The 20,188-nt window shown below is 37.4% G+C and overlaps 3 protein-coding genes and 1 long non-coding RNA gene across 7 annotated transcripts; 1 reads left to right on the top strand and 3 right to left on the bottom strand.

Annotated features, from left to right (window-relative positions):
• Window positions 1-483: 483 nt before the first annotated feature.
• Window positions 484-4,528, bottom strand: LOC125219963 (nitrate regulatory gene2 protein-like). Its single transcript, XM_048122064.1, has 4 exons — window positions 3,051-4,528; window positions 2,700-2,884; window positions 1,839-2,062; window positions 484-1,462 (listed from the first exon to the last, which is right to left on the bottom strand). The coding sequence occupies exons 1-4, from the start codon at window positions 4,366-4,368 to the stop codon at window positions 688-690; spliced, it is 2,502 nt and encodes an 833-aa protein (XP_047978021.1). The 5' UTR covers window positions 4,369-4,528; the 3' UTR covers window positions 484-687.
• Window positions 4,529-6,576: 2,048 nt separating this feature from the next.
• LOC125217801 lies at window positions 6,577-10,732 on the bottom strand. Of its 2 annotated transcripts, XR_007175813.1 has the most exons (4): window positions 10,631-10,732; window positions 10,243-10,371; window positions 7,885-8,012; window positions 6,577-7,777 (listed from the first exon to the last, which is right to left on the bottom strand). It is a non-coding gene; the product is annotated as an uncharacterized LOC125217801 (long non-coding RNA). The 2 variants fall into 2 exon arrangements; XR_007175814.1 differs by having other exon boundaries at window positions 6,577-8,012.
• Window positions 10,733-10,988: 256 nt separating this feature from the next.
• On the top strand, window positions 10,989-16,960 carry LOC125217593 (COP9 signalosome complex subunit 7). 3 transcript variants are annotated; one of them, XM_048119113.1, is made up of 9 exons: window positions 10,989-11,343; window positions 12,242-12,317; window positions 12,638-12,726; window positions 13,358-13,447; window positions 15,294-15,338; window positions 15,437-15,507; window positions 15,649-15,787; window positions 16,169-16,274; window positions 16,590-16,960. In XM_048119113.1, the coding sequence occupies exons 1-8, from the start codon at window positions 11,185-11,187 to the stop codon at window positions 16,238-16,240; spliced, it is 741 nt and encodes a 246-aa protein (XP_047975070.1). In that variant the 5' UTR covers window positions 10,989-11,184; the 3' UTR covers window positions 16,241-16,274; window positions 16,590-16,960. The 3 variants fall into 3 exon arrangements, with proteins under 3 accessions (XP_047975070.1, XP_047975069.1, XP_047975068.1); XM_048119112.1 differs by having other exon boundaries at window positions 16,166-16,274; XM_048119111.1 differs by having other exon boundaries at window positions 10,990-11,343; window positions 16,186-16,274.
• A 1,552-nt stretch (window positions 16,961-18,512) lies between these two features.
• LOC125221397 (ethylene-responsive transcription factor 1-like) lies at window positions 18,513-19,118 on the bottom strand. Its single transcript, XM_048123516.1, has one exon. It carries the CDS (start codon window positions 19,116-19,118, stop codon window positions 18,684-18,686), a length of 435 nt encoding a protein of 144 aa, XP_047979473.1. The 3' UTR covers window positions 18,513-18,683.
• Between the last annotated feature and the right edge of the window lie 1,070 nt (window positions 19,119-20,188).

The raw sequence follows: 20,188 nt of genomic DNA, 5'->3' as shown, positions 1-20,188 counted from the left end.
TGAGGCATTGATTTGAATATTAAGCGTAAGTATAGGGAAATCAGTAGCAATCCTATTTTGTAGGGCAAGAAGACAAAGGCAACCAACATGCAGTCTGACAGTGACTGCAGTCACATATTTCAATGCAACTTTGCTATTCTATCTTCATCTTCTTCCTTCTTTTGCTTGTCTTTACCCTCCTTTTGTGGGATTGTCTTTACCACTTGTGTACATGGGCATCACCAAATCTTTCTTGTATCCATACAGATACTTCAACACATATGTATATGTATATTATTACATGTGTTATTTCCTGTACCAGCAGTGACAGAATCTTTGTTTATTTTGTGTTAAATGAGCTGGGATTCATCACATGCAAGCACCAGAAAGTCTCAGTTTACTGTGTTGATGAGTTAGTGTGTCAGAAATTTACAAATTTTGAATCTGCTCAGGTTGTTTTCTTGAATCCATGGAAGATTTCACCTACAAGAGAGAGCAATGAAATTTATTGATACACAAGCCTTCCTTATGATAATGAGCTAAAATTTCCAACATATTCACATATTACAGCAATCCAACAGCAATGATCAAAAGTGAAACAAAAATAATAACTTTGCCAGCCTTTGTATTTCTAAAAACTTGCCTCAAAACTCAAAACAGATGAGCAAGAAAAACAATTGATTAATAAAGTAGGGTTCTTTTTCATATCTAAATGGAGTAAGATCTTGTGCACACTGCTTCAAGGGCTTCAGTCATCAGAGCAGAGAAACTGGTCATGGCTTGGAAGACTCCGGGCAGCCCGGTTTGGATGTTGTTCAGCGTCATCGCCCTCGTCACCTCCACGGCCTTGGAGTGCTTCATCATCTCGTCCTCCACGCGCCGCTGGCAGGCTGCCAGCTCAGACTTCTTCTCCGACAGCGGGTCCCGCGCGTCGAGGGCGTGCCCGCTGTCGTCGGGGAGCCCTATCCCGACCATGGAGTAGGAGTGGTAGTACTTCTTCTCGATGGTCCGGAGGGAGGAGGCCTTCTTCTCGAGCTCCTTGGATGCAGATTCGGTCCGTTTCTTGATCTTGAGTTCCTCCGTCTGCTTGGAGGTTATGGAGTGGACGACGTTGATGAAGCTCTTGATGGATTCGGAGGCGACGGTGTCCGGGACGCGGTCCAGTGCGAGTTTCCACTCGTCACAGAAGGCGAAGACCTGGGATTGGTCTCTGGCTCCGTTGCTGGTCTCGGAATGCACAGGGATGAGGGTGAGTTTGAACCAACCGTGGAGGGAGCAGACAAAATCCCTCTGAAACTTCACCAGACGACAAAAACTGGAGTGCCACGCGGATATAGCTGACTCAAGATCGCGGGTTGCCTGCCTGTGCAGATCAGATGTTGATTCCCCTTTATTTGTTTGGTTCACGAGACCGCGGACTTGCTGCACTATGTCGTTCTGGACCTCGTGGAACTGATTCATCGATTTCCACATGTACATAAACCTGCATTTCATTTTCAGTCACAATCAAATCATGGCAAACCACACATTTGTATTTTCATTTTTCCAAGATGAGTGATCTCTACTGAGAGAGATTAATAGTATAATCCTAGCAATTTCAACAACCTCTAAACAGCGTGAAGGATTGATAATGCTCATTCGAAGGCAGCAAATGCACGTATATATCAACACGAAAAAGACTATATAGGATTAAAATGGAATCATCTACCTATAGTAGTTTTTTTACCATTCTAAAAACAAGATTGGAAAAACAAAATTGGTTAGAGTTGTTGGGGAGGGGGAGAAGGTTATAACTATCAACTTCAAACATATTGAGAACTGACATTTCATGGAAGCAGAGCAGATGAGATCAGACTTACCCATGGCAGAGTTCCACGAGCTGTGGGACAAGGTCGGAGTCTCTCAGACCAATAATAGCAGACGAAGTTGTTGACACCGCCTGAGATGTCACCACAATTAGAGACTGAAGCCTATTGATTGATGTCTTTGTCTTGTCCAAATTGGATTGGTCTTCACTCCGGTATTCCTGGGTCTGAAGTGTAGACAATTTCTTTTCGTGTTCAATTTTTACCCCTTCTCTTGCCTGAGTATCATATCAACACCATAAAAAAAGAATCAGTAGAATAAAATGGCACCACGTTCAGCAAGAAAACCTCTACTGTCCCAAATTTCACATACTCGAAGTAAAACCAAATATCCGAGGCCCTCGAGAATAGGTTCGCATGCATATAGACGGAAAAAGGTACAAAAACCATACAACTGGAGGTATGAGTAAAAAAAGTAACTTCCTACAAATATAATCTATTGAAACATAGTTAAAGAAATATTGTTACAGCATATATTGATCATTTTCTTTCTAGATGACAGCAAAACATCAGCTAGAACAAAAGACAAGTTCTTTTTTGAAGACAAGACCTATCAGCATGGGACATGCTGACACCCCAAGTTAAATTCCAGGCTGTAACTGTCCCACACCATAAACAGTTAACTCTACACATTCCATAATAATACAAGGAATCCAAGAAAATAATAAGCTTACAAAACAAAGAAGAAAGGTGCAACCAACACCCAACTCACAAGCATATGCAATGTCCCCTCATCTTCAAAAACAGTTTCGATCGCGAAATGACTCCAAGAAAAAACACATCTTTACTCACAATTATCAACTATGGCCATGTAAGAGAACTAAAATAATAAAGTTGAAAATTCTAGATCCATACCTTCACTTCTTGATACAGTTTCTTCTCCCACGCCAAGAGCCGTTCCAATGTGGAGCAAAGACTCTTGGAATCACCCGACTGCTCGATTGAACTGGGATCCAACCGGTATTTAACAGCCAAAGGAGGTTTAGATGTCCAGCTAGAGCTCAAGTTACTTAGCATTCCACTAGAATGATACACTGTCTCTACAATAACACCCAAAGAAACAAACACTCAACTTTCTACACATCATATCTTATACACATCACAAATGTTGCATTAACTAATCACCATTTATCTAAGATATTCAATATGAAAAGACACCATCCACATAGCAGCAGCAAACTATAATCCAAAAAGTTGAATACTTACTCTTCAATTGCTTGAAGCTCCGATCTAGCTGAGCCCTGCCGGTTTCCAGCATCTCGGAGACCTGGTCCCCTGAAGCAGCGGCCTTCTCGAAATACTCCCTGATCGCTGCCACGATCTCCACTAAGTCTTTGTGCCTCACCACGATCCTCCTGTCCAAATTCCCCTCCTTGTGATTCCCATCCCCCCAACTCGTGGACGACTTCCCGTCTTCCTCCTCGTACAACTTCTCCGATTTGCTCGAGAACTTGGAATTTATATTGTGATGATTGTGGGCCGCGGCTGCTGCGGCGGCAGAGGATTCGTTTTTCACAGAGCCAAGATTGGACCTAGTCCCAAAATCGGATCTTGACTTCAAATCCTCCCTCTCATCATCATCATCGTCGTCTTCTTCTTCTTCTTCACCAGATGAACTGCTGGTGCTACTGTAATGATCGTGATCGTGATCTCCCCATTCACTGCACTGCACCTCCTCTCTCTCGGTTTCCTCCTCCTCCTCCTCACTCTCCCACCGTTTCAAGCTCTGCCCTTTCTTCTGCATCGGCGGGGGGCCTCTGTTGTTGGAGTAGCGCGAAATCGAGGAATAGTTGGAGGCCCTGTCGTCGAAATGGTGGCCCTGATCGGGGTAGCGATCGTCGTGATCCCTCACGTTTGAGTAGGATGTGAAGCTGGAGGCTCTGTCGTCGATTTCGTTGTCGGTGTAGCGATCGTCGTCGGAATTGGGGGCGTGGTGCTTGGCGTTGCGGAGCTGCTCGAAGTGCTCGGAGCTCGGGGGAGAGGGAGGGGGGTAGAAATTGTCCCAATTCCAAACGGAGGAGGTCTGGGAGGGTGTGGTGGAGTAGGTTGAGTGAGCTCTCGCGTTGTAATTGAAGTCGTGTGGTGGGGAAGAAGTGAAGCTGGAGTCGGAGAGGATGTGGGGCACTTTGGGAGCCTTCTTCCGCCGCATCGGCGGCGGCGCCGGCGGTTGTTTTTCTTGGCGGTGGGAGGAGGCGGTGGACATAGGGGGCGGCGGCGGAGGGGGGTGGAGAGAGGGGCTGCGATGAGGAGGGGGCGGCGGCGGCGGCCTAGGTTTGGGGGCGGCGGCGGTGGAGGAGGAGGGGGTGCGGAGGAAGACGGCGGGGGCGTGCTGGGACACGGCGAGGGGCTCGCCGGAGGCGAACGTGACGAGGGCGGAGCCGGTGATGCGGAGGGAACGGCAGTAGTCGGCGTGGGCGGCGGCGAGGTGGTGGCGGGCGTGGACGGCCTCTTTCATCAGGCGGCGCCGCTCCTTGCACCGCCGCACCGTGTCCTCGTTGTCCAGCTTCGACGCCGTGCAGCCCATTTCTTTTTTGGTTCCGAAGGGAGGGGAAGGCGGAGAGGGGCGGCGATTATGGAGAGAGCAGCGGTGGCGGAGGGAAGATTGAGACGATGGACAGTTGATTTCCCATCCGTGTGTGCTTTTTTTCTTCTTTCCACACAGTTCACACACTACTTTACTCTTTAGTACACCACTACTTAAAGGAGAGGAGAATCATTTTTCTGTTTTCTAATTTTCTTCATTTACAGTCTCTGGAAATAAAAATTTATTATCAAAATCTGGGGAAATATGTATGCGTAGTGATGATGTATGCTCAAGATTGTTTTTGTATTATGATGAATTTTGTGGATTTGTAAGTAATTAATTATTATGATGTGATACTACTATCATAATAAATACTAATGGAAAAAGAGTAAAGTAATTATAAAAGCTTGAATTTAAGTGCAAAGGCATCTGTAAAAAGTGAAAGTTGGCGACAAAGTTCCACAGTAAAGATAAATTTTTGGTGGGTGGGTGGGGGTGGGTGGCCTTAAATGGTAAATTCCTTTCCCCTTTTTCGTATTTTTTTAGTTTTTTATTTTCAATATGTTGACAGCTAGAGGTCAAAAAGAGGTTCAAGTGGTAAAATTCCAAGGAATCAAAAGAGGAAAACAAGAATATATATTTATAATATACAGTATACTTATTTTATTTTTTACCACAGAATATGTCGATAAGTGTATTAGCAGGTGAAATATGATTTCTATAATAGCTTATTTGTGAGTAATGTCGGTCCAGATATATGCTTTGTATGAAAAATGTGCTTTTCGCATTAAATGATTTTCTATTCTCTAACATGTTCTTTTATGAATTTGTGAAAGTAGTACTTCGAAATGCAAAATACAAATATATATTCTTTTCTCAAGAGATGATTAATGCATTTTTACATAAACCTATTCCTTTTCTTAAGATTCTAAGAGGCTTTTGCTATATTCCCCCTTTCATCACATTTTTCTTTCAATTTTTTTCTCTTGGGTGTTATTAAAATTCTCAAAAAGTCCTCCAGTTTTGAAACATAAAGCCCAAAAAAGTGGATATGCCCACTTTTGAATGTTGATATTGGGTGAATTCCTTTATTAAAAAATTATTATTTTGTAGGAAAAAGGAATTGATAGGAACATAGGTTGAAATTTGTGAGTTAAAGTTTTTCCACCTATACCCTATGGTCCATGTACATCATTTCATTTCTTCCATTAGCGTTTTATTTTATTCTTTATTTAAATCCCAATCAGTATATGTAACTTCTCAATTATCATCAATCAAAAACGCTGTGTGTCCTTTTTGGTTATTAGTAATTGCCTAACTGGCCACATCTTATCTTATACTCGCGACAAAAAAATATTGAATTTCAGATTATCCAAGTTCAATAAATCAAATCAAATCAAATAATTATTGCAACTCAAAAAACTAATTGGATTAGTTTCACCGCAATTCTGAACTGTAACACATTTTAATTAGTTAATTATAGCAAGGAAAATTCTGTAAAACACAGTATAAATGTAGTGTACCCTTAGACTTTTACATTAATTAGTTATTCATAGCAAGGAAAATTCTGTAAATCACAATATAAACGTAGTATATCCTCAAAGACTTTTACATTAATTAGTTAATCATAGCAAGAAAAATTCTGTAAAACATGATTAAATTAATAAACCCTCAAATCTTATACCACCAATCCATATAGGGGTTTGTTCGATTTGTAAGAATGTATATTGAGATTAAATATGTATTGTGTTTGATTCATGAGATTGAATCTCACGACTCAATCCCAGACCGATAATCATGTGATAATTAGTTATAGCCAATTCACCAACTAAAATTATCTCACAATTTAATCTTAGATTATATCTTGGTACTATTTTATCCAGTAAACCGAACACCACCATAAATTATTCCTTCTATCAGCCATTGATTGGCTCAATTTATTTACCTCTATCCGCGAATAATTGCTCATTACTTTTCACTATTATTTATATTAATTAATCTTAAACTCCACTAATATTATTTCATTCATATTTTTAACTACTACTATAATTTAGAATCCACATTTAACAAACTTTTTTCTATTCGCGTTATATTATAGTATTTCTTAAAACCTGAGTCGAATCGAATCAAATCAAGCCAATTAATGGATAAAAAGAGAATATATTGTATCTTAGGATTTTTATTATCTAAATTATACATCCTCGGTACTCATCCAAACAATTAACTATTTTTTTGTACTAAGCCCAAAATCACAATACACTGCATCCAGTATGGAGTATTTTACAGTGAAGCAAAATAAAAAAAAAATATAAGTACCCTAAGCTTTTACTTAAACATGGAAAGCCATTCCAAAGTATACAATTTGTTTATGGAGATCTAGATTCAGCTTTTGATCCCTCTGATCAGCTAAGTACAGCCCAGTGTACCCATTAATTAAGACAAAAAGATTTCACATAACCACCAAACCTATACTACTCTACACATAATAAAACCTGCAAAACTACACTGAAGAGAAACTGTATTCAAAACAGAAAGGCCAGAAAACCTCCAAATAATTTCTGACCCGAACCTAAAAAGCTGCAATAATCTTCGTATGTTTCATTTATTTTATAATTTATAATTCTATCTCGCCCAACTTAGTGGAATTGCTTAGCATTTTAGTCTACAAGAGTAGAAACAAAAACAGTAGGGGTGTAGAAGATGACACAGGCTCCAATCCAAAGAAAAAATGATGGAACTAACTCTTATTTATCCAACCTAAAAAGATGAAAGTGCTACAGCCCCCACCTCTAAAATAAATTCTTTTGTCAGCATTAATTTTGTTGCCAATTGGCACAGCTGCCACTTATTGCAAGAAAGGGCCCAGCCCCACAAATTTAATTTGCCAATCACACCTCAAAAGATTATGTAGTATGCAACTATAGCCCCCCTTCCATCATTTTTAGTTCATATCTCAACCTTTGGATATCTCAAGATTTTTAACGTGTATCAATTCCATCATACTATAAAACAATAGAAAGTCTTTTGAAATTCAAAAGTGATCAAGGGCTTTTGAATATTTGGACATCAAGTGTAGGATGCAAGCCAGAAACTTCAAAAGCCCTCAATTAATTTGAAGATTCAAAATTCATTCTTTTGTTTCCATGACGGAATTAATACATACTGTATTAAAAAGGTCACGACAAAATCCGCAAGTTTTTAAAAGTGACAAAAGATTGAGATATAAATTGATATTAATCCATCTCTCTTGAACTCAAAGCAATCTGTACAGTGATCGACAATAAATAGCCTCATCTACCAATCAAAGGGTTGTTGGAGAAATACCTCTTAAACTGGAAATGGAGGATTCCACACAAACTTTCGTGTGCTCCAAATTAAGGGTCCCTACCACGTTGTATTTGCAAACCAGCTAGCAAAAAAGGGAAATGATCTTATTATTAGAGTCAAACTACGGTACGTATCGATGGATCCCACACATAAAGACTAACGAAAACGGTTCACAGACAGCAGCCCCACCATATTTGCTTCACGTGCTTCGGCCTTCATTGCATTATAGTACCTATATATCTCTTTCTATTCTCAAGTATCAACATGGATCTCTCTTCTTACATATTTCTCGTGTGTAACGAGAAACGGATCCAAGGCTGAAATAGAAAATGTGTAGATGAGATTAGCAGCAGACCCCACAAATCAGAATATCTCACTCAATTTTCTAGCAAAAAACAAAGTTGTGCAGGGCTTGGTTCTGACTACCATCCCTGGCTGATTCAACTATTTTCCTTGGCGTTATTGTAAGCTCTTCGAGTCTTGATTTTTTGGTTAGCAATCTTCTACTGAAGACACTGACATCCTATGCCAAACAGTAGCAAAGTATACTATTCAAAAGATAGTTTTGCCTCAGATAGGTCAAAAATGGTCAAAAAGAAATTGCTTCTGTTTAGGGGAAAAGCAAAACTTATATATTTGTTGCATCATGTAGCATTCTTTGAACTTAGTTAGCATTAATGCTTATTCGCATCCAAATAAGAGATGAATAACAAAAGGCAGATATAAGAATGCAAAACAACCACTAGGACTTCAGCAAAGATACTTCCTTGTAACATGGGATCAAAACAAGATGCTGTCCTTATGCCACTAGATACTTGGAATTGGAATCTCCACATATAAGTGAAACTTTCCAAAAGTGGGTATTGCATAGTTCCAAGCCTACAAGAAGTTTTTACAACATCAACTTACAACTCTTTTAGATGGGAGTATTTGTCACCTCCATTCCGTACTCATACGGGGATAGACCTAAGAAGTTAATTATGAAGTCTTAGAATCCCAAAAGTTTCTTTCATTTGACATCGTTGATAAATGAAACTTACTGTTGCAGTTATTCACTGGGCCAGGCAAAAATTCTGGCATGTCTAAAGCAGGATTATCTATCATATTAGCCGTTCTACTTTTCGTTACACTACCATTTGTCAAAGTCCTAAAGATCACAAAATAACACAAATTCATTCCTTGTAAGAGCAGTTTTTGAGATGCCTGTAAATACTCCTTCCGTCCTATAGAAATAGGCTAATTGGAGATGTCACGGGTTTTAATACGTAATTGGTAAAGTATGAAAAAAGAAGAAAAAATAGTTTAAATAGTATAAATGATAAAGTAAAAAGGAGAAAAAGTTTCCATAAATGGATATTGACTATTTCTATGGGACGGACGAAAAAGGAAATTCAGTATATATTTCTATGGGACGGAGAGTATCAAATAGGATGAAATTGTTGGAGCCGTAGGTCCTTTATGGAAAGAAGTAATGGGAAATGAGAGGTGGAACATAAATTAAATAATCTGCCACCAAAAATAAAAACATGGAGTGTTCTTGATCATCGAATCTTGGAGCCAAAAATCATGTGAGGCCTATTTTAGGATTATGTTAAGACATCCTAGCCATGAACCTGTGTACAGACTACAGAGCAAAACAACTATACCTGGGATCTAGGAGTGCAGACTCTTTTTGCCCCATTGCAACAAAATTTGTGAAATTGAAGAATTACCTTTTTGCACTTATATGTTCATTTCAATAACCTTTTTGATTCCCAATTTCGCCATTTATCTTTGATTTCTACTGCAAGCGAGCCTCTTCGTTATTTACCCAGTATTTACTTTCTTCTTTCCTTCTTGTTCTCTACTTTTAATTTAGCTTACTGATAACTGATAAGTACTTTTGAAGAACAAAAACAATTCATGAATGACTTATTTTGACAGCTAATGAAATTGGGAAATAAAAATAAAAGGCTAATAATCAAACTGAAAACTAATAAAAGCATTGGTAGTTTCTGGCCCTGCGAAATCGAACATGCATTAGATAAGAGGATAGCACTACAAGAAAAAAGATATAGAATCTTAACATTCTGCTCAATGTTGTGATATTAACACACGAGAATAAATCATGTCATACTCAACCAGAAGCAAAGTAGTCTAATTTATCTATCACTTTGAGAGAATCATGAAACACTATATAACCTAAAACTAGCTCGCACATAGATATTACTAGTTTATACGGCCACAAACATACACAGAAACATACAGGTAGAAGAACCTAGTTCTGAATCGACATACATTTTGCAATAACATTTTTTGCCATTTCAGATACAACTATTTCCTACAATAGTTTCTCAGGCAGAGGACTTCTCTATATGCGCAATAAAAAACACTAGGCCGCTCTAATAACTGGTAGTTGAATTATTTTGATGAGTTGTTGTGCAACATGCAATGCACATGAATGATCAATAGACTCTCAACAATCACACACAAAGTTCAAGCCAAAAGCACACATACTAATCATATCTAAAACGAACAATAAGCCCTGGAACATGAAAAGTATCAAACCTGGAGCTGTCTCCTGAGTCCTGCCACAATATTTGCCTTTCTCACTCAATGTTGAGCTGTGCTTATGAAACTGATACAATAACCTTCTGAGACGCCACATACCTCCGAAACAATGAAAATACTGTTCACCTATGGCAGGCAAAGCAAAACAACAACAAAATATGAGTAATACTATATGTTACACAATGCAATCCAATTAGCTGAATAAAACCTCTAAAATCCTAGATCACGCCACAAATTAACTACTGGTTATCTCTTCAGAGTCATTGTAACAAACAGTCTAATGCAATTATATTTTTCAGTGAAGATCCCAAATACTCTAATGTGCATTGATCTTAAAATTACATACAAGTATACAACTGACAGTAAATCGAGAAGAAAATCATACATTGATCCAGCTGACGGAGCAGTGGTCTTCGACGGGAGCGCCGGTACGGTTTTCGCCGTCGTATTTGAACAAAGGATTTTGAGAGGGAATGCGAAAAAAGGTGAGTACGTTTTTTGGCGGTTTCATTAAAATTGAATGACATTTACAGTGAAAATAAACACTATTTATACGGGCCTGCTCTATTACTTGGGCCTTAATAAAAAGCCCAAATAATGGGTCTATTTCACTTAACAATTGTTGAAGGACGAAAGTGATAATTTCTCATAGTTAAGGGGCCGAATTGGCATTTCCTAAAGAGAGAATTCGAAGAGAAACTCCTCCGTCTCAAATAAGGAATGGAAGCCACTTCATGATTCTTTTTTTTATGAAGAAAGGGGGAAATTTTTCTCTAAATTCCTAAACCCTAATCGCGATCAATTGAACACTGAATTTCCATTCAGCTATCATACCGGTGGCAACTTTATTTATACTGTACAAGTAAAGGAGATTGCTACAAGCAGTTTTATGTGATTTCACAATTTTCTGCGCATCAGTAGAAATTTGGCGCTGTGAATATGGACATTGAGCAGCAGCAAGCGGAGCACATTGACTACTTCTTGAAGAAGGCATCGATTCTGCAGGGCTCGGCGATATCGAGCCTCATCGTAGAGGCAACTTCCCATCCTTCCCTCTTTGCCTTTTCCGAGATTCTCGCCGCCCCTAACGTCATAGAGGTACAAATCATACTTCTTACTGTTATATTAAGGTTCTGGGTATTTTGACAGTAAATAGTAGGTGTTGTAATCTTAGGGTTTCCACTTAGATATGGCCTCAGACTATCACTGTGAGGGGATGTTTTTGCATTCTTTTGCACTATCCCTTAATTATATTAAATGCTGTTAAATAGCGGCTATGGCGGTGATATGGCACTATATCATATGGGTTAGTAATGAAAACGCCATCGCCACACCGATTTATGGCATTTTTCTGTATCGGCCACCATGCCCGCCACGGTCATGGCGCCATGGCGGTGTTTTACTGTAATTTTGACACATGGCTTACGGTTTATGCTTTATTAATTGTTTAGAGTTTTTGAATTTGATGTTATATTTTATTAATTTTCTAATTTTTTGAATTATATACAAATATATAAATATTATTTTATTTATTTAATTAATGACCGCCATATCCCGCCATACCGATACGCCATATGTATGTGTTACATTTCACTATATGTATTTGTTATCATTATGAGCCTCGGAGTTGTATTATCACTATATGTATGTGTTACATTTAAATTTTCAGTGTTTTCTTTTAATCAACTGTTTCTTGTTTGTATTTCTCTACCGGGGATATGGTGTCATAAAATTTGATTTTGTTATAAGAGATATTGAAATGAAGTTTTCATAATATTTGATTTTGTCATAATTATTTTTAAACAACTTTCGTTTATCACTCTCTTTCAGCTTATTAATTGATATCCCAAATTTGAAAATATTCACATGAATTCGTTGATTTTTTTCAACATGGTAGTATTGCTAACTTTTCTAGGATATTTATGTATTTATGCATGTATGTTTGTGTTTTCGTATTTTTTTCGCCCCACTCTCTAATGTGAGGAGTTATCTGCAGCTAGAAGGGACTGAGAATAGCGCCTTCCTTGACGTGCTTCGCATGTTTGCATATGGTACATGGAGCGAATATAAGAGTAAGCTTACAGTCCTTCTGTATAATTTTATAAGCTATCATCATTCTTCTCCTAGCTGACTATTTTGATTCAAAGTTGACGTGGTGGGTGGACTACTGACTCAAGCCAGCATTATAGATTTTCACTTAGCAATCTATTTAAACCTTGTTAAAATCTCTCCGAATGATTCAAGTATTTTGTTGTCTTGCACCTGAAGGATAGTGTGGGTTTCCCTCCCTTCTATTACTATATGATATATAGTCTCAGTCTCAACTCTCACATGGGGCTATGGAGTTGTTATCTTACCCTGAATGAACATTATGCTCTCTATTGTGGGACAGTTACTGCAAGTCGTCTTCCACAATTGAAACCTGATCAAGTCCTCAAATTGAAGCAGCTGACTGTACTTACTCTGGCGGAGACTAACAAGGTATACTTCCATTATTCTGCAAGTGTTTGTTAATGTAAAATGTTAGAGATATGTTTGCCAATGTGAGCATCTCCTCTTAAATTGGAAAGGGATATTTTTTAATGGTAGAATTTGGACAGAGCAAGATGGTTTGGCATAAAAAGGGCTGCACAAATTTAGTGATTGAAATTAGAATGATTTCTCAATTATGAGATTTTGCACGATTACATAATATGCTGATTAATTTCGTAACCTTCATAGCTTCATTTACATACTGGGGCTAGTGCTTATTGATAAGTCTCAGGGGCCATATATATCTGCCTGGCTGTTTCCTGCTATTATGCTTTGGCTCCTCACGTTGCTAGTATCAAAACTTGCATTCTAGTTCACATTATGTTGTGTAAGGGTGCGATTTCCTCAACTTTCCTATTGTATTATTCTTTAGCTCTATAGATTAGAATGATGGAGTAGTTTGTATGATAGAAATAGATATAATATGTATTCTGTTAATAAGCCAGTTTGATGATTTAAAAAAAAAACTTATCTTATGTAAATCATGTCAGTGATATCCTTGGCTACGAATTTTTTATTTCTTCCTTTTCCTAATGATATGGTTCTTGAGCATTTTTCTTGACCTTTGGGCTTTGTCTAGGTATTGCCATATGATTCGTTGATGCAGGAGTTGGACGTTGCCAATGTTCGCCAGTTGGAAGACTTTCTCATTAACGACTGTATGTATGTGGTAAGTTTTTTTTTTTCTTGTTTATACTTTATACCCAGTTACTTAATAAGGAAAAATTTGAATTTGGGGTTAAAAAAGATCCCCTTAAAGGGAATATTTTCTTTTGCTTTAGCCTTTATGTAATAGGACAGCGTTTTTAAACACGCCACATCGGCGTGATTAAGCACGCCAATAGCATTGGCAGTTTTCAAGATAAATTTCCTGTGCTGAATTTGAACAATTCAAGTTCGTCACAGCCCGACCCGTTTATGCATTATGGCAACCCAAGTTCGATCCCCACTGCCAACATTTCTGTTTATCTACCTTTTTCAATTATATTCACTTTTTAAATAGAATATTAATATTATTAGTTTACACCTATTATTTTATATTACTCCCTAGTCCCTCCGTCCCATAGTAGATGGCACAGGATGTTAGGAGATGTTATTTTGTGTGTTAAGTGGTGGGAGAAAATATAATTTTATAATTAATGTGAGAGGGAACTTTTTCCAAAAGAAGAAATGTGACATCTTTTGTGGGACAAACTAAAAAAGAAAGTGTGACATCTATTATGGGACGGAGGGAGTATAAAATTTGATAATTTTCAACTATTCACACATAATTATTTGTTTAGTTGTAGTAAATATATTATTCCTTATTATTAACAATGTATTTCTGAATAACATTTAATAAAAAAAAATAAAACAATTTAAAAACTTAAATAATATTAAAAAAATACTAGTACTTGTTTTCTTATAGTGATAATAAAGTAATAAGAAAAACTGGTAAATATCATTTTTAAAAAGTAAAAATAAATTAAAAATAAAATCAAAACAAAACAAAGGTACCCCTAACCAAAGGTAAATATTGGCTCTGAGGATCGAACCCGGGGTGTTTTTAAACAAATCAAAGGTACACCGAAACAATGACATTGGCGTTTTCCCTATTATAAATGCAAAAATGAACGTTCCCTTCTAAAGAAACTTGTTTCCAAAATTCGCCACAAATTCAATTTTTTTCTACTTATATTACTGGAGTCACTGAATATAAATGCTAGCTTGACAGCAGAGGCGGACCTACGTGTATTGATGAGCGTTTACTATATTATACATATGCATAGAGTACAAAATGAGTTCTAGCTTAGTTGGTTTGTGCAGCTGCCTTGTAACCAGCACAGATTAGGATCGATCCCCACCAGAACCATTTTAGCTTTTGGGCACATTTTTATACATTTTCTTATACAAATTCATTTCTCTTTTACACAATTTATTTTTATTATTCTCATAGTTAATTCATTAGCTACTAATTAATTTATTTGTGCATTTTTTATTTTCTCACTCTAGTAATTTTATGTAAATATTGTTATTATAAGATTATAAAGAGTGTATCTTTAGTTTATATTGCTCATTCTTAAATTATATATCTCCCATCATCCATCTCTATCTCGTAGTTCTCTAATGTGCTTGTCGGACTGATTATGACGTCGTTGACACTAAAAGTAAAGTATACAACATTATTAATCTCCTCCATTGGTGAAAAATATTCTCATTAATGGATGACATGAGTTTTAATTCGTAACAGATAAAGTATATAAATTAGGAATGACTTTCCATTTTTAGTATGAGACTAATTTTGGTAGACGGGCGAAACTATTTCTTTTTTGGAACGAAAGAAGTACTAGTAATTTGGACCCCCCGTGTCACTTGACAACATATCACTTTCTGTTTTGTCCAGACTTATTACGGCCCCTCTCCCCCACCCTTTCACGGGTTTTAAATACGTATATTTCTTATGAGTTAATAACTGGCCTGGTCAGATATAAGAATTTATGAGGATAATCTTTAACCTGTTGCTGGTATATGGACAGGGCATAGTCAGAGGAAAGCTGGATCAGTTGAGAAGATGCTTTGAGGTATTCCTTCCATACTCGTGCAGTTAATCTCTAATGTCGCTCAGGTTCTTACCTGACTTATAATTCATTTTTTAATCTGATTGTTGGTGGATTTATAGGTGCAATTTGCCGCAGGCAGGGATCTTAGACCTGGACAATTGGGTGGGATGATCCAAACATTATCTAACTGGTGAATGGTTTATCTTTAAAGCATCAAATTTTCTTGTTTGATTTATATTTTTGACTCAGCAGAAGGTGTATGAATATGGATTTTCTTATTGACTATTTAGCTTCTTAGAATTCTATTATATCTTGTTTTTGCCATTCATAGGCTCTCTACATCAGAAAATCTTCTAGTTTCAATTCAAGAGAAGATAAAATGGGGAGATGCTATGAGTGAGATAGACAAGAAGCACGCAAAAGAAGTAGAAGAGCGTGTTGAGGAAGTGAAGAAAACACTATCTTTAAAGGTCAGTCTGTAGTGAACTTTGTCATTTTACTTGTACGGTTTATTATTGTTTTTTGTTGCATGCTGTGTGCGTTCTGATGCTTGGTTATCATGATGCACACATAAAAGCTCCCTATATATATATGAGACAATCAACTGTTCCAACTGGAGACTTTGATTAACCAGATATGTGAATACATACATTGGGCTTATGCCGCTTATCAGATTAGTTTATTTTCTTAAGCTGGAAATTAACAGTGACATGTATGTGTTAGGTTAGTCCGGTATCCATCTCACTTATATGTTTGATGCTATTTCTAAATCGTACTTTTATCTGTATAAGAACTAGTTTATATACAGTCTCTGTATTTGTTGGTCGACGTGTCTTACGATGTGGCAGAAGTTACCAATTGTAAGCAGGCCGACGTTGACTTCCGAGGGCATGAAGAGATCTTTTCTGAACATGGTGGAGTGATGGACTTCGAGGAAGATCGTAGCCGCCCAAAGAGGTACCTGTTGGAATCCATACTTCGTCTTTAGGGTTCACCTATGAAATTCACAAACGTGTATTCTGGCATAATGTGCAAATAATCTCTTAGCTCAATTAAACTCCACATCTCCCTTCCCTGTTAATGCACATAATACCAAACATGTTGCATCATTAGAATCCCTGTTATGTTTATCAAGTAGCAATGAGCAAGCAGGGGATTAGTTGGGATTATGGCGAGTAATACGGTTTCTGATCATCATCTTCCTCAGAGAATCTCTTGCATTGCTTGATGTGATTTCTGGTTATATGCCTTATATGGGTTTATTGTTTGCAGGAGACGACATCCGATAGGTTGAGGAGGTATGGTGAATGGCTATCCTAGGCTGAATTGGTCACATGCCCTGCCAGTTTTTGGATACATGGCATTTTGATAAACGACATTCCTGCTCTATTTATAATGGGCCAAATATAGACTCCAAAATTTACAGTGTTAGCTCCTATTGCCTCACCTAATTTTCTGTTTATATAATGAGATGCAGTTCTAGTTTTGTCATGCGGCTGAAAACTTATATCGGTTTTTGTACTCAACAAACCTATGAAAATAGTTTTGACTTTCGAAATAGATGCTGCTCTGGTGAATCGATTTAGTGTGTTCATCTCTGTATTTGATACTCCCCTCCACAATTAATAATCTTTTGTTTTTTATTTTGATTTGTCCACAAAAATTAGTCCTTTTGTCCATTTTTAGTGTACTGAGTCTTTCTAGTGTGATACTTTTGTTAAAACGCTAGACTGATACTCCTTTTGTCCCATAATTAAGAGTCGATCTCTTTGTGCGTACGAGTTTTAAGAAATTTAAGTGGGTTGGAAAAGTTAGTGGCCACTTTTTTATGTAGGTTTATAATAAAATATGAGTAAAATGAGTTAGTGGAATGTGAGACTTATATGTCATTTAGGATAAAAATGAAATGTAGCTCTTATTGTTGGATAGACTAAAAATAGCAAAGTGTGATTTTTATTATGAGATGGAGGGAGTATTAATTTTTTTAGTCTAAGTGGTAACGACAAGAAGATGAGTCTGGACAATAAGCCATGCATTGAAGAAATCATCCTTCAATCTCTGTAAATAAAATGAACCTTTTTTTTCGAGAATGTATATAATGAAGAAATTAACGCACAAGATGTAATAGAGGAGTTTCTGATCCAGCTTCTTGTAATCAATATTTCCTTAAGGGTGTCTCCGATGGCGCCCTTCCCACTAGGACCTCCACTAGCCCTTCCCATAAAAACTGTCTGCCACGTCAGCACTAGCCCTTCCTATTCCACTGCCACATCACTAGCCCTTCCCACTGCACTAGGACTTTCCACTAGGACTTCCCGCAATAAATTAATAAATTCACAATTAAAATTAAAATTTACGGAATTAAAATTTCGACACGAGCCGTATTTACAGAGTTTTTTTTAAAATAAAAAAATAAAAAAAAATCGGTGGGACGTCCTACCCACGCCACAGTGGCGCCCGTCAGGTAGGACGTCGGGTTGAGGGGCGAGCCCATGGCAGGGGCACTCGGGACGGGCGTGGGCGCCCTTCCCGCTCCCTACGGCGGACGTCGCCGGCGGGCGACCGGGAGGGGCGCCGGTGGAGATACCCTTAGTTTCTTAAAAATAGGAACTTTAGAAATTGGCAGTGTTAGTGGATTTTGTGATCAGTTTGTTAAAATAAAAAAAAAGAATTTTTACTTTTAGAAAATAAAAAAGTATTTTATTGTAGATCAAGCACGTTCTAATTATATACTGTTACGTTCAATTATTTGTGAAAATGATAATAATATTGGAATGTGTTATGCTTAGAATTCGCCTGTGCATGGACGGTGGGGGCTTGTCTACACGGATAATGTAAATAATTACTCCTATATACACGTACATACAAACGTGGTTAGGATATTTAAAAATAATTGAGTATTAGACAAAAAGAATCTTCAATCCAACTTCCAAGAAATACTAGTCTAGAAAATTACTATTCCCAAATCCCATACAATACATATGTGTATATATAGATTGTAAATTAATTAAGGTAGATAAAAGATTGTAAGTCCACTGGCTGGCCTAGAGCTATATTGATTTTTGCACGTAAAATCCAACAAAATTTCACAGCTTCCTCGAATAGTAACATATTTGTATATCAATAGCATTGGATTAAGAAAATTAAGATTATGATTAAACCTTGTTCGGTTTGCAAAATTGTATCCCGGAATAAATTTGTAGTTCATGAGATTCAATTCTAGATGGATAATCATGGATAATTAGTTATGATATCATGGTATCATTTTATCTAGGAATCCGAATACCACCAAATGGTACATGATACATGATTGAATCATAAGTCATAACCAAGCATAATAGTTACTACTACATTCACGTAGTCTTTCTAACAGCCTGACCCGATAAGGTGCAGGAAGTTGACCCGGGCCCGCGAGCCGCGCATCTTGAAGGCGGCTCGATCGTAAGCCACGGCGGCCTCCTCCGGCGTCTCATACGTCCCCAGCCACAGCCTCGACCCCTTCTTCTCCGGATTCCTTATCTCCGCCGCGAACTTCCCCCACGGCCGCCGCCTCACGCCTTTGTACCGCTTCCACTCCACCGCCGGCGGCCTCGGAGGAGGAGGCGCGGCGATAACGTAGCTGTCGTGGCACAGCAGCTCGTCGACCATTTGCAAAACGTCGTCGTCGCTGAGCGGGGATGCACTGGCTTCGAAACCGAGGGGAAAATCGGAGTCGCTAAGGAGATAGGTTTGGACGGCGTGGAGCCAATCATAGTCGAAGCCATATACTCCCACATTTTTTGATTCATTTATTTGTTCCATGATTAATGTATATAGCAGATGATTATGCAGTTTGGATAATGGATATTGTGTTAGTGTTGAGTATATGCATATATATACTGATGAGGAGAAAGCTGACGTTCGATTATTGTTTTTGATAATGCTAAGTATTCATCACATTTAAATTTATTTTCTCGTTTTTTTTTTTTTTTGGAGAAACAAAGTAATTTTATAAATTTAAGATGTTTCTTCAGATACAACAGACAAAATATTTTTTGGAATAAAGATCAAGATCCACATCACCATGTAGTCCCCTAATCGTATTCTCGTTTCGTTGTAAAAACTATTCTCATTATATACATACCACCATAATATGTGTATTTATAAATTACAGTATATGGCATCCTTTTTTTTTATATAAATTACAGTTTACAACTGATGTCGAGAGGGCTCAAACTCGGCACCTATACATTGATGTCTAAGTTCCTTGCCGCTAGGACAAAGACTCTGGACACATTATATGGTATCCTATTTCTAAATTAAATTCATAAAAGTAAATTGTCGGGATAACCATGATTTTGGTCAAGTTCTAATCACTCATATAATTTATATAAGTTTAAAAATTGGTCATAACATGCAATTATGAATTTTATTATTGTTTTTACATTTTCCACGGAGAAGTAATCTGGTTTCCTATTTGTAATATGTTATTCATGTGTGACGCTCTCAAGTGTTTCAAATTGACATGTTTAAGCTGTGAACTAAGTCGGTTGAAAAAAATGATAGGAATAGGAGTATTAAAATTCATAAATGATCTTGTACATGTAGAATTTTTCAGAAGTCAAATGAAGTACACATTTTTTTTTCCAAATTAGATCTCGTGAAAAAATTGGACAAAATATTACTCCCTTCGTACTTAATAATTCATCACCGATCCGGTACGAATTTTAAAAAAGTAATAGAAAGTTAGTTGAAACAGTTGGTGGCATGTGAGTCCTACTTTTATATACTGTATTAGTTTTATAATAGAATGTGAGTATGTGAGTCCTACTTTTATATACTGTATTAGTTTTATAATAGAATGTGAGTGTGAATGAGTTAGTTATATATAT

Source organism: Salvia hispanica, chromosome 4 (genome assembly GCF_023119035.1).
Source record: "Salvia hispanica cultivar TCC Black 2014 chromosome 4, UniMelb_Shisp_WGS_1.0, whole genome shotgun sequence".
Classification (NCBI taxonomy): Eukaryota; Viridiplantae; Streptophyta; class Magnoliopsida; order Lamiales; family Lamiaceae; genus Salvia; species Salvia hispanica.
This window is presented reverse-complemented; position numbering and strand designations above follow the sequence as displayed.